The sequence below is a fragment of the Lissotriton vulgaris genome, chromosome 3_1 (genome assembly GCF_964263255.1).
Source record: "Lissotriton vulgaris chromosome 3_1, aLisVul1.2, whole genome shotgun sequence".
Lineage (NCBI taxonomy): Eukaryota > Metazoa > Chordata > Amphibia > Caudata > Salamandridae > Lissotriton > Lissotriton vulgaris.
Genome location: NC_141689.1, coordinates 1,839,179,860 through 1,839,194,789, shown reverse-complemented (window position 1 = coordinate 1,839,194,789; position 14,930 = coordinate 1,839,179,860). Strand labels below are relative to the sequence as shown.

At 46.2% G+C, this 14,930-nt stretch overlaps 1 protein-coding gene across 1 annotated transcript in view; it reads left to right on the top strand.

Moving 5' to 3' along the window:
- Nucleotides 1–14,930, top strand: part of LRBA (LPS responsive beige-like anchor protein) — a 2,444,222-nt gene that overhangs the window by 308,699 nt on the left and 2,120,593 nt on the right. Inside the window, exon 13 of the mRNA XM_086962285.1 lies at nucleotides 7,728–7,880. Coding sequence (XP_086818411.1) covers nucleotides 7,728–7,880 — 153 coding nt within the window. The remainder of the gene's footprint in view (nucleotides 1–7,727; nucleotides 7,881–14,930) is intronic.

Genomic DNA, 14,930 nt, shown 5'->3' with positions numbered 1-14,930 from the left:
TTTTAGATACTTTTCAGATTTTAATCCCAGTGATTTAACTTTTTTAGAGGACCCTAGAAATAATTTTCCGCCGCTGGGGTATCTTGAAACTATGGTAATTAAGCATAAGACCTCATTGTAATATTTGAGCCTATGCACAAGATAGTTCTCTAGTGTTTGAACTTGTAAAGTTATCTTCATGGTAGCTATTACATTTTCTTAAAGGTTGAGTGAGCTTAAAGTTCTTTGCGCTGAGGAACCCTGAATGCTTTACCATGTAATTTCGTCGCCCTGAGGGTTTATACTTCATTCCTTCTTTAGGTCACTTCTACATAATTTCCCTTTTAACATTATGTGCGAATACTTCCTCCCAGTAAGAGCCTCACACTCCTTAGATAGAAAGATGACTGCTTCGTACTAAATAATGATGCAAAGACATAAAGACAGATAGGCTGCCCTTTCTAATTATGAACACATTCCCACAGTTCTGTTACATTAATTGTTTGGCATGATGTGCTTTGGCCAGTTCCTGACTTTTGTCATATGAAAATACATGGCAGCCATTTTGAAACGATATCCATATTTTCCATTTCTCCAAAGTCTTCATTTTGCGCAAAATCTGTATATGTAGACACCGTTTCTCCATTTTGGTAGCTTCAGTATCCACATCAACCACATAAGAACTATTTCTTCTTGCATAAAGCATCTAGCTGTAAGGATTACTAGCCAGTGATGTGCCAGGATGAGAGCTGTGTGCAGGAAGAAATGTTTTTGCACAGTATGTTTTTGCAAAACCATTTATTACAAAGTTTGCCATTCGCTACAGATATTTCACACAATTAAAAAAGTTTTTTGTGTGAAATGTAAATTACATATTTTACTTGGAATAACCTATCTTTCTATATCTGTTCAGCAGCTGTCGAAAGTACGCAGATGGTAATCATTATCCTTGTGTATATTACCACATGATTATTTTATTCATTTTATAAAAACCAAGCAAAAATTCTGTCAAAGCCCCATCATGAGATTGACATATTCATGGATGTATGATGATACATCGCTAACCATAACAACGCATGCAATTACCACGCTGTTTTTAAAGCGTTAAAGGCAGTACATCGCATGCATTTACTGCGCATGCTGTTGCCACGCGATTGTAGTGTCTCTGCTGCATTGGGGCATTACAACGCAGGTCACCAAATCGACTACTGTTACATCGTTCTTTGCACTGAGTTTATGAAGTCTCTAATGTACAAGAGAGTGCAGGAAGATAGCGGGGGCAGGTTGCATGGATCTGCTCACACTAGGTATGGTGTGTGGTTGGCGGGGTGCCCAATGCGACAAGCTGCAAGTGGAGTAGCTGCGGCAGTGTGAGCGTGCTTACAGCCGTGGCCGAGGACAGCTCAGTGCGCGATTAAGGTATGTAGGAGGGGCACTTAGGAGTCAGCAGCCCGTGAAAGGGAGAGTATTGGGCACATGGAAGAAGGCAAAAAAGCAAGGGGACATAATGAGAGAATGTGAAGGAGCAGGAGTGGGAAGAGGGGCCATTGGGCATTGGGCACATTGGTCAAACGACTGGGGGTCTAAAGGAGGACGTCGAGGGCATTTTGGCCAGCAGGCAAACAGGACAAAAGGTACCCGATGAACCAAAAGGGACCCTAAAGAGGCAGATTACACCAGACAGGGTCAGCAGGTTGACATGGGGGTATGGCGTGGGAAGTGAGCTGGGGACCGTTTAGAAGAAGTAAAAGAGCGGGGGCAGAGGAGGTTGCAGTGCCAATTTGTCATCTGACGTCAGGCACGCAGGCATCACAGCACGCGTTGTCATTGGTAAACGCAGACATCATCACAACACTCATTGGTAGCGTGACAGCACGCGATGTCATTGGTAGCGTGCATCTTAATCCCAGCCCTCATCGCTAGTCAGGGTCGGATTGGGATCACAATTCGGCACGGACACTAACGAAAAAAGTGGCCCACATTCAAGAGGCGTGGCCCATATTTAAGGGGCGTGGCCCACATTCAAGGGGCCTGCCCTTTCATGAAACACCATTTGCACAGACAAGGAATGAAAGTGGGAGGATACTGTTCTTGCACACAACACAGGGCCAAGGTGACAATGGCCTACATGCTGAGCAACAAAAAAATAGCAACGTCCCTTTTTGTCACAAAATTATTCCAGTCCTCCAGCACAGGAGCACCTGAAAAGCAGCGAAGCCCCTGCTATTACTAACCTACTCAGCCCTCCCCAGACCTTCAGCTCAGGAGCACATGAACAGAGGTAAGCCCCCTGCAATTAGTAAATTAATCAACCCTCCAGGCCTTGGGAAAATGTCCTGGCAGGGGAGCACAAAACACAGCTTTCTGGGTCATCCAAGGTAGCCAGGTAGCTAGGGGGGAGGCTGAGGTGAAGCTGGTGCATGGGAAGTGCCTTCCCAGTGTGTTCTGGCAGTTTGAGTATTTACCATTTACTGTAGTATTACCCTTGTACCTGTGTATGGTACGCTTTTTAACTTGCACACGTCACTTTTCTCTTGTAACACACTGTTTGCTACCTCTCACTTTTGTTTGCTTTAGATACTTGCACAAGTGCCACCATTGCCTACGTAACGTTTGTTCTTGTGCTGGAGTGTCTGCCATTAATTGCAGTATTATACCTCTACTTGTATTTTGTATGCTTTTGTAACCTGCACACATATCTTTCTCCTCCTGTAATGTATCATTTGCTCCTCTTGTATTTTGGTTGCTGACTATTGTCACTTTTGATTCATGTAACTTAACGTTTGCTTTTGTAATTTGTCCACTTATAATTTTCTCCTCATGTATTATTGCTGTTCCTAGTGTGAAGCGCTCTGACACCTTCGGGTAAAGTCCGCCCTATATAAAATCGCATAAATAAATAAATAAAACAAAAAAATTCCAAACATCACCAGGCCCCCACAGCAAGACCCATTCTTCCTCGCCCACTATGCCCTGAATGTGAAGGGCTGTGGGCGAGGTGTTAAGACGAACACCGTTTCTGGGCTGTGTGGGCGCCAGGGGGCCGAGGTGCAAATGGCTCAAAGGCCTGAGAAACACCTGGCCCCCAGGGAGGCCGATTATTGCAAACAATCACCCCTCCCCAGCCCAGCCTCAGCTTGATTGCTTGGCAGGGTAGGGGTGAAGGAGAGCCCACAGCTGCCAATCGCTGTCTGGCCGCACAGCGAGGCTGCTTTCATTTTCTCAGTCTCTGTCTCCGTGCACTCTGTGGGCCGTTTTTTTTTCTCCCCTTTCCTAGTCCACTCTCTGTGGACTGGGACAGGGGAGAAAAAAAACGGCGCACTGAGGCACCGGCCCTTCGGCCCATTCCCGAATGCCCGCCTTGCCAATCCGCCCCTGTCGGTAGTCATGTGCACACAACGATGTGCTTACTTCGCGGGCGGGCACATCACAACCACGTTTACGATGTGCTTACTTCATCTTGTGTGCACTGTGTGCATGCAAATAGTCATGTGCACGCAACGATGTGCTTACTTCATCTTGTGTGCACTGTGATTATAGTCATATCGCATTAATCTTGTGTGCACGCAAATAGTCATGTGCACGCAACGATGTGCTTCGCATTAATTCAATTATTGCGTGCACACAGTGCACACAAGAATAATGCGATATGACTATAATCACAGTGCACACAAGATGAAGTAAGCACATTGTTGCGTGCACATGACTATTTGCGTGCACAGCAGTAATGTCTAAACAGCTGTAGTTCTTTGACCAGTTTCTGAGAGGGCCGTTTGAAACTTAAGCCTGTACAAGACTACGATGAATGTGCAGGTTCACCCGACTTTCGGTTAAAAACTGGGACATTTTTGATATTGGGAGGAAGTGTCGCGACACTGGGACTGTCCGTGCAAATCTGGGACATCTAGTCACCACACACCTGCCTCTTTTCCATTTTGGAAATATGTCGGTCTAATCGAGTAGGCATGAGTTTGTATGTGCGCCTGGTTTGATTACTGGTGTTTGCTTGTCTCTACCTGCCATCAGCTCTACTTCTACCAGATATCTAGATCTTAGAAGCAAGCCTGCCTGTTCGTTTGTTTCAACTCCATAATTGCAAGCGTCTCTACCTAATGTAATAAGTGCATATATGCGTGACTGTTTTTAGTTTTATCCAATGTGCGCGCCTGACTCTAGTCACAAACATACCATTGTTTGCCTGTTTCTACCCCTCTGTACATGCGTCCGCGTTACGTAATTTGAAAATGTACTAGAATACGATCCTGCTCCAGGGACAGGTGTGATTGTCCATCTGCCGGTCTCTGTATTTGTCTGTATCTGCCTGTGTGCATTCCTCTCTCTCTCACATGCTTCATTTTTATGCGCCTTCCACCCCATTTCACAATGTCTGTTAGTTACAAGCTTGAAGCCTTCTGTGGTGTATAAGAGGGTGCACATATTTCTATCTGAACATGTGCATAACAATAGCACAAGGCACATTTCGTATTATGTTTACCACCTGTGGACCATTGCCACATAAGAAGACTTAGTGACACTTAACCTGTCATGCCAGAAACGTGGATAGTAAATCTGGTAAGGAAACCATGCAGTAGAGTTAAGGGCTGCCTGCTGCCCTGGCGCGCAGGCGCAGAAGACCTGTAGCTACCTGCCCGTTGTTCCCGGGTACAGACCCGTGCAGAAGAGAAGACGGTCGCCATAGCGCGATGAGTACAGGATGGCACCAACGCGACCATATCCACCCCAAACCATAAATATTATAAATAAGGAAACGTAATACTACTGCTATTGTAACTAATGGCAATACTTATACTAAATACCCGTGGCGATGTTAATATATTCATCCACCCACCCTTTCATCCGTCCATCCATCCATACATCCTTCATCCACCCTTTCATCCACCCATCATCACCCACCCTCCTAATCACACATACAGCCATCCATCCATCCATCATTCATCCACCCACCCTTTCATCTCTCCATCCATACATCCTTCATCCACCCAACCTTTCATCCACCCATCAGGGGTGTGGAATTTAATGAAATATGTACTTGTCCATGGAACAAGTAGCTTCATAAAGCTGCATGTCCTGTAACAAAATCCACTTGTCCCTTTGGTGCCTTGTACAGCGCTGTCAAACAATGGCTGCAATCTCTTTATAGAAGAGCTCTGATAATATACAAAAATATAGAAATGACCGGTCCTCTGTGTTGCTGTACTAGTAACTGAGAAAACAGGACTCATGCAAACAGTGAAAGAGTTACAACTGGCTGAGATATTCCCATCAGACCACCCTTCTGGCGGAGTCTCATCATATGGGATATTTGTTAATCCATCCAACCAACCGCCCAAGCCATCAAATGATCGTGCGGATATGGATGAGGAGTAGAAACTCTAGGTAGAATGTTACTCAGAAGGTAGTGCTAATGGTGTGTAGTGCAGTGCTGTGGTGAAGGAAAACTTAAAATTAACGACTCAGACAAAAAATATATTTAATGGGAATTGTCTAAGTGTCAAGGTTAAAACCACGCCGGGTAGCCTAGATATATAGCTACACTATGGCGCTGTGCAGGACGGTCAACATGTTTCAGCCAGATTGGAAGTCTATCCGGCTTTCATCAGGACCTAGATATTAAGCTACTGCAACATGGAAAACGTGAATGTGAAAATTAATTAAAAAAATGTTTCACCCATCCACCTTTTCACACATCCATCCATCAACACTAATCATTCATCCATTCATCTGTCCATCCTTCATCCATCCACCCTTTCATCCATCCATCAACCCATCCATCAACCCATCATTCACCCACCCACCTTTTCACACATCCGTCCATCCACCCAAAACTAATCATTCATCCATCCATCCATCCTTCATCCATCCACCCGTCCATCCTTCATCCAGCCACTCTTTCATTCCTCCATCCACCCATCATTCACCCACCTTTTCATTCATTCATCCATCCATCCATTCTTCTGTCCATCTTTCATCCATCCACCCTTTCATCCATCCATCAACCCATCATTCACCCACCCACCTTTTCACACATCCGTCCATCCACCCAAAACTAATCATCCATCCATCCATCCATTCATCCGTCCATCCTTCATCCATCCTTTCATTTCTCCATTCATCCACCCACCTTTTCACACATCCATCCATCCATCATCCACCCACCCACCGTTTCATCCATCCATCCATCCATCCTTCATCCAACCACCCTTTTATCCATATCATTCATCCACCCACCCTTTCATTCATCCATTCATAAATGGCAAATTGTACTAGAGAAACAGTGGCTAGTTGATGGGCATTTTCATCTGTCAGTCCGTCTGTGGAATTATACCATCACGTTTTCCCTTCTGTGCCGTGTGAAATATTTTGCCAGTTTTCCAGTTTACAATAATATCGCACTAACGTTTACATGCCGGTTTTGCAGTCCAGTTTATAATAATATCAAGTCATCGCATTAACGTTTACATCCTAGTTTTCCTGTTTTTGCGTGTCTTATAATTTTAATATAAATGCTATTATCACATCGCAGCAATGCTTACATCGCCTTAATGTTTACATCGTAAAGGTGCGTTGTTCTGGCATACGTTGCTGTGCCTTACGATGTAAACGTTATTGCGATGTTATAATTGCGTTGTGATTTCCCGCGAAGTGATCACTTCGTTGCGATGGGTGTTTGCCCCCATAAAGAAGATAAGAAACCTTTTACTTCAGCAGTAAGTCAAGGAACCCAATCTGAAAAGGATGGGGCTTAAAGAGAAAGAAGAACGCCACTAGGACCTCTTCTCCAATGGCTGGCCACCGTTTAGGGGGCCAGTCAATGGAGAAGAGGAGTGGGGCTTAACCTCGCTAGTGATGTTCTCTCTATTTCATTAAATCTCGTCGGCTGAGACCTAAAAATGTGCTCTGAGATTCCTCAACAAAGGAGTGGAGACGTATCCACCCGTGCATAAATTTTGATTGAATACCCATGATTGTGAATGTTTGACTACCTTGTGTCTGTGTCTTGATTCTGCTGTGAAATGCATAATTAAAGGACTACTTGTGGGAAATCAAGGTATACACCCGTTACAACGCATCTTTTACTCCGCACTACCATTACAACGCGACTTTTACAACGCATACCATTACAACGCATTGCGCTGGGGGGCGCTCTAGGATAGGGAATAAGTATAATTTACTATCCAACACCTTCCCTAGGGTCCACGGGGACTGGAGTTAGAATAGTAAATTATACTTACCACTATCCAGCACCTCAAAGCGCTATGCGTTGTAATGGTATGCGTTGTAATGGTCGCGTTGTAATAGTAGGTAGTTGTAACGGTATGCGTTGTAACATGGTACATCCGGAAATCATCAATTTAAAATGCATGCTGTAGTATATTTTTTCACTGTTCATTTTTTCACCATATTGTTAAAGTATATGGAATTTAGTAACTAAATGCACGAATCCTCCTTTAAAGAGTGAATCAAAAAGTGAACTATACCTACTGTTAACTTTCAGGTGTGATTAATGTGATTTTGTTTGGTAATGGAATGTCCTATTCTTCGTTTTTATTTTACCTTGATTACAGTGTTGGGTTTATGATGTCAAGAATTATACTTATCCTAGTATGAGAACATGATCAGAAAATTTATTCTGGTCAAAAACACCAAAGTTTTGATATTTCTGTTAAAAGCCTGCTCCTTAAATTATGTGTGCTTGAACTGCTTTCTAAGTCAATTTTTCGTTGCAGTCTTCCAAAGCTCACGTTACAAGAAGTGTGCTAGAGCTGTGCTTGATGTTTGCAAAGTATCTGAGCGTTTTGCACAATGGAGTGCCCCTGTTGAAGCAGCTCTGTGATCACATTCTGCTAAACCCGGCCATATGGATTCATACCCCAGCCAAGGTAAAACTGTCATAGTCTTTATGTTCGATACCCGTGGTTGCATGTGTTTCCCCTACTTTGTTTCTGCTGTGGGAATAGGGTATCTCTGAACATAGAACTATATTTCTTCTGGTTTTTCTTTCTGGCTAGGAAGGCCAATTTTGCAGCTCTTTGGTGAGTAGCACCTAAAGTGGCTGCTTTCTGACCCGGATGGGCTATCATGACCCAACTATGAAAGTTCAATGGCCACAGTGTAGTTGTAGCCTCATGCAATGTAAGGCTGGTTTTGGTTTCCAGTTCGTTCCTGTTTCTCGGTCTGTTGTTGTATTGTGAATTGTTATGAGAAAAATTAGACAAATATAGCGACTAACCATGCATCACTGTTAAAGATTTCCGTTTTTTTTGTTTTAAACTCTTGACTCGACTCTTGACTATCCCCCTTAACTGATTCTCTCTCTAGACATACTCCCTGATTATTTGATTTTTATCTTTTTCCTCAATGGGTATTTGTCAATTGTAGCTTTGGTGATACTGTATTATTTGTTGCCTTTCCCCTCCCCTCTCTCTCCTCTCTTTTTCCCTTTTATGAAAAATTTATAAAAAACATTGTTTATTGGTAGATTGTTTTCCCCTTGCTTGGTTTTGATCTTGCTCTTTATTATTTGATGATATATATATATATATATATATATATATATATATATATATATATATATATATATATATATATATATATATATATATATATAATTTTTTTTATTGTTTGTAATGTTTTACGTTGTTTAATTTCATTCAATAAAGCTTTTTAAACTCAAAAAAACTCTCGACTAGAAGGTATCCTAAAAGCTGACAAAACTGATTGCACCCTGCAATAAATTAATATAGTAAGGTTTTAGAAAAGGGGTGGGAATGTAGGCTGTTAGATGAACGAGGCTCCAGTAACTTGCATTTACAATGAAACACTACCTTTAAAGGCACACGCCTCGGCACATGACATATCCTGTAGATGAGTGCGCCAGGGGCCATTCAGTTTCCAGCCACCAGGACGCTGGTGTGTTATTGTTTTCTGCGAGTACTCTTAGAACTAGAGGGTGTGATATAAGATTAGACAATAGGAGGCTGAGGAGTAAATAAACAGTATATTTATAACCCAAAGAGCAAGTAGTTTATGAAACCGGTTCTCTATAGCGGTAATGACGCCTATAAGCTTAAAGTATTTCAGAATAGCACAAAGCAAAGACCCAGGAGCGATGATGCAGAGTAATGGACAGTAAGACAGAGTTCTTTATTGTTTTCTTCCTACTACTAGGTATGATAGGAGCAGACCACATCTTCCTGCAATTTAGCTGCTCTAAAAGACCCTCTTTCTGCATTGTGTCGTGCTCACACAAATCTCACTGGTTTTCTGCAGGCAACGCTTCTATATTTAAGTTTTCATTGCAATGGGAACGTGACGTTGTGTTGTAAAGCGAGGCATGCTGGCAGTAGCTCATAAAAGGTAGTTTGAATTTACAGGAACAATTATGCTCTGACGTTAAAATAACAGAGTGGACGTTTACAAGACGTTAACACTTGGTTTAGGGCAGACACAGCAGCTTTAAGCTTGCTATTACATTTTAAAAGCCCAGTAGTCAATTTTGGGAAGTTTTAATCTCAAAATGTGAGTTTTTTTAAATCCTCAAATCTCAAAGATGATATTATTCACTATCCCCTAAATTAATAAAGAAATTCTGTCAATTTGACAACTATGCAAATAAATTTGTAGCGCAATAGTAGTTTTGATGTGGATGTGAAAGGAACGAAGCCAGTGGTGGTTGTGTGCTAGAAAGCACATTAAAGCTGTTAATCGTTCTTTCGCAGTTCTGGAGTGCCTAAGGTTTAGTTTACCTCAGAGAAGCACTATCTGCTAGCAGTTTGTAAGGATAGATAAGGCATAAAGACATCAGTATTTGATTGCACACAACTTGCTGAATGTGTTAGACTAGTACCTCACGCGTCCTGGATTCAGACGATTAATTTGCTTAGTGGCTTCTCGTTGTACCATGCATGACTGAAGATTCTTACAAGTGTAGTCTGAAACCTTCAGGCTCAGTACTCTTGGTAGATTTCATCCACTTTAAGTATCTATCTTTGTATGTTCTCTGATGGCACAGTGGCACAAAACAAATGTGTTTTTTCTTTTCTGATGCCGAATCTTGATGATCCTCTCATAGTGGGTTACTTATTACAAGTTTTGGCAACTCTGGTAGATCTGGCTAATATACTCAGTAAGTCACTCTACTCATACATTCACTCACGGAATAATTCTTTCATTCATTTTCCTAACTATCGGTTGTGAAACAAACACAATGTAAAAGGTTCCCAAGTAACTTGAAAAATGAAAGTAGGAACAAAGAAAACATGTTTCAACCTAAACGTGGCAGGCATGTGCTTGCAATAAAAAAAGTAACATTTTCAGCAGTCTTTCATTGGTAATGTATTTAGTATAATACAACGATACACTATGCACAATAGCATTCCCAGATGACCCCTCAGTAAACATAGCATGGGGCTGCCATCTTGGAATGGCTTTGTTTATGGTGTGTTCGAGGCATGTGGGCTGCTGAATTCATATCTGTGCATAGTCCGCCACCTAGTGTTGGGTCCGGATGATTGCACATTGTTGTCCTGGAAGAGTCTTCGAAGTATCACGAGATAGGTGGCTCCTCCCCTGGACTACAGTGCGCATGGGCATCGCCTCCATCCCCAGATTGTTTTTTTCCGCCATAGGGTTCGGATGTGTTTTCGGTTCCCTCCTTCGGAACCGATAGTTGTTCGATTTTACTTGAGACCAAAAGGTCTTTAGGCTGGGCGTCGGTATAGTTGCGTTCGGGTTTTCTTACTGACTCTCAGCTCCAATCTACTACTGCCCTTCCACGTGCTTCGACGCGGACGGGCCTACACTAACTCATTTGCGATGGAGCGGACTCCATTCAAGAAGTGTCCGCTATGTCACTCGAAATACTCGCACCTCGACGTGCACCCTGTGTGCAACACATGCTTGTCGCCGGATCACCGGGAAGACACCTGCATGGCTTGTTCAAAGTTTAGGAGTAAAAAAACTTTGAAGATTCGCCGGGCTAATCGACTCCAGGCACAGTTGTCGGCTTCGGCACCCACACCTGATGACGTCTTTCAGGAGTCGATTGAGGAGGATGCCGGCGTACAAGAGTCGGACTCTGGCCCCGCGTCCGAAGAAGAGGCCTACGACGCGGACGAGGAGGCCGGCGACGAAGTCTCCGGTGAGGTAGGGGACGACGAACTGATTTGTGCCGCCATGGGAGATAGCTCAGAGGAAGAGCATCCCCAAACGGACTCCGGGGTTTCCCCCCGTCATACGGCCCAGGTCGAGGGATCGCCTTCGGGCCTTACCCGAGATCTTACTACAAGTCCTACGTCCCCGCCCCCGGGCCCGGTCACGGACATTTCTGGCAAGAAACCGAAAGTGAAGCCAACCGGTCACGCACCCTCGGATGCGAAACCGAAACTGGCGTTGGTAAAGAAGGTTCTGGAGGCGTCAACTTCCACGAAACCCAAAATGGCCGACTCGAAGAGCCACGCCAAGATGGCCGACCACAAAAGCCGCGCCAAAATGGCCGACCCGAAGTCCTCGGGGTCGGCGCCGAAGGTGAAGACTTCCGACGCGGCGGTGTCGGCACCGAGAGGGGTCGCGGACCCGAAGACGGCTTCGAAGAAGCGTCACGCCGACGGTGCGACGGGCCAAGAGGCGTCGGCACCGAAGAAGAGGCCTGCTGACGACCGGGCTCTCGGAGACGAGGAGACGCTCGAGACAGTTCAGCCCTCGGCATCCCTTACTAAGAAGGTGGGAGAATCCTTGAAGCGGATCCAACAGTCCACTGTGGTTCCCAGCCGGGAGGCTGGCGTGCCAAGGCCCACGCCGAAGCCTGCCAAGGGACAAACGCCCATCCGTTTTACCCTTCCTCCCAAGTCGGCGCCGAAGGCCTTCGCGCCTAAGCAGAGCGGACATTCTCAGCAAGCATTGACGCCGAAAGCTGCCTTGGTGGTATCGAAGCTTCGGCTCCAACCGCTCGCGGTGGAGGAACGTCGAGAGGTGACAATCGACGCCAACACCGGAAAATTGTCGCTCCTCAAAAGAAAGATTACCTCGGAGCCGCCATTGGAACCCTTTAGGATTCCATTAAAGAACAAAGAGTACTCTGCGGACTCTTCGGCTCTGATGGAACCTCTGTCTCCACAAGCCATGGAACGCTCGCCGGCCCATTCCCCTGTGCCAGAGGTGGAAGAGGAATACGACGAGTACACATATCCTGCGTACTCGGATCAGGACGAGGAGCAAGTGCCCTGGACAGCAGGAGGCGACACGGACGACCTGCAGTCGGGTCAGGACACTCAACTTTTCGCCACTAAAACGTCCCCGACGGAAGACTCGGCGGCGTTTAATGCATTAATAGAAAGAGCTGCAGCGAACCATGACGTCGAACTGCACTCAGACCCGGTGGATGCGGACTTCTTGGTCGACACCTTCTCGGTAGCCGAAAAGCAAGTCAAGACGCTACCTATGCTCCCAGGGGTGCTGAAGCATGCACAGGAGGTATTTAAGGAGCCCACCCGGGCGCGGGTGGTCAATCCTCGCATCGACAGGAAGTATAAGGCGGCGCCCACGGATCCCACGTATATTAAGGGACATTTGCCATTGGACTCCCTGGTGGTGTCCAACGCTCGAAAGAGGGCGAATTCGCAGACTACTGGTGATGCTCCTCCCCCAGACAAAGAGTCAAAGATCTTTGAGGCATCGGGCAAACGCATTGCTGCACAGGCAGCAAACATTTGGAGGATCTCTAACACCCAAGCACTGCTTGCACGTTATGATAGGGCCCATTACGACACATTAGAGGCCATCCTACAACACTTGCCTGACCAATACAAGGAGGCGGGGGAGATGCTCATTCAGGAGGGTAAACTCATTACTAATGCATCCATCAAATGTGCCCTGGATGTAGCAGACACTGCCTCCAGGGCTATCAATACAAGCGTGTTACTCAGACGCCATGCCTGGCTTCGAATTTCTGGGTTCAAGCCCGACATACAAACCACATTACTGGGTCAGACGGTGAATCCCGACCACCTGTTCGGCCCCGAAGTGGATGCCTCCCTAGAGAAAATGAAAAAAGATACCGAAACTGCCAAGTCTATGGGGGCTTTACAAAGCCAGCAGTTTCGGGGTGGTTCTTTTCGCCGCTCCAATTCAAGAGGCACCTCAAGAGGCCAGGCACCCCAAACCACGCAATACTACAAGGGTAACACCCAGTCCTCGTATAACAACAACAAGGGCAGGGGTGGCTACAGAGGCAATAATATCAAGGGCAGAGGACGTGGAAACAATGCCTCCAGGTCCACCGCCTCCAACAAGCAGTGACGTCTTGTCACTTCCCCCCGATCACACAACACCTGTCGGGGGGAGACTACAGCAGTTCCTGCCGGCGTGGAGGTCCATCACCACGGACAGGTGGGTGAGGTCTCTTATTCAGTACGGGTACTGTCTAGAACTTACGTCCATTCCACCGGACATACCGCCAAGAGGCCGTGCTATGTCCGACGAGCACTTGACCTTGTTGCAGCAAGAAGTACTAATCATGCTGCAAAAAGGGGCGATAGAGCTCGTTCCATTGCAAGAACAAGGAACAGGGGTTTACTCCCTGTATTTTCTTATTCCCAAAAAGGACGGATCACTCAGGCCGATCCTGGACCTCAGGCCCCTGAACTGGTACATCAACTCAGAGCACTTCCATATGCTCACGTTGCAGCAGGTGCTTCCCCTACTTCAACAGGGGGACTTCCTAGCAACGCTGGATCTGAAGGATGCCTATTTTCACATTCCCCTGCATCCTTCACACAGGAAGTATCTCAGATTCAAAATCTTAGACCAGCATTACCAGTTCAGGGTCCTGCCGTTCGGGGTCACCACGGCACCAAGAGTTTTCACCAAGTGCCTAGCGACTGTAGCAGCGCATCTCCGTCGCCAGCACGTCCATGTTTTTCCATACCTCGACGACTGGCTTATTCAGGCAAAGACGGAACAGCAGTGCGTAGACCACGTGTCACGCACCATTCACCTCCTGCACGATCTGGGATTCTCTCTGAACTACCCAAAGTCCCATCTCCAGCCCGCCCACGTGCGTCAGTATCTGGGCGCGACAATCAACACTCTGGCGGCCACTGCGCAGCCGAGTTCAGTGAGAATCGCCGGCATCCAGGCGCTGATCCAACGATTCAGACCCCAGACCTCGCTTCCAGCGAGGGTGTTCATGCAGTTGATAGGCATGATGGCCTCCTGCATCTCCATTGTCCCGCACGCGAGACTACATATGCGTCCGCTTCAGGAGTGCCTGGCACGTTAGTGGACTCAGGCTCATGGGCAACTGACAGACCTAGTGTTGGTGAGCGGTCGGGCGTACAACTCTCTGCATTGGTGGAAGCCACAAAACCTTTGCAAGGGCCGACCATTCCAAGAGCCTGTCCCACAGATCATCCTGACAACGGACGCCTCTCTCCAGGGATGGGGAGCTCATGTACTCCATTACACAGTGCAGGGACTATGGACACTTCAGCAAAGGAAGATGCACATCAATGTGTTGGAACTGATGGCAATCTTCATGGCCTTAAAGGCGTTCAAAGTACATCTGTGCAACAAGGTCGTGTTGATCCGAACGGACAACATGACGGCCATGTACTACATCCAAAAGCAGGGGGGAACACACTCTCCACAGCTGTCTCATCTGGCTCAGAGCATGTGGAAGTGGGCCATTCAGAGAAACATATTCCTCATGGCAGAACATCTCCCAGGCAAGGACAACCAGATGGCGGATCTGCTCAGCAGACACAGCCATCAGATGCACGAGTGGGAGTTACATCCATCAGTACTCCAACCGTACTTCCAAAGGTGGGGTCATCCAGAGATAGACCTGTTCGCCACAAAGGAGAACGCAAAATGCCAAAGCTTCGCCGCCAGGTTCCCACACCCCCAATCACAGGGCAATGCGATGTGGATGA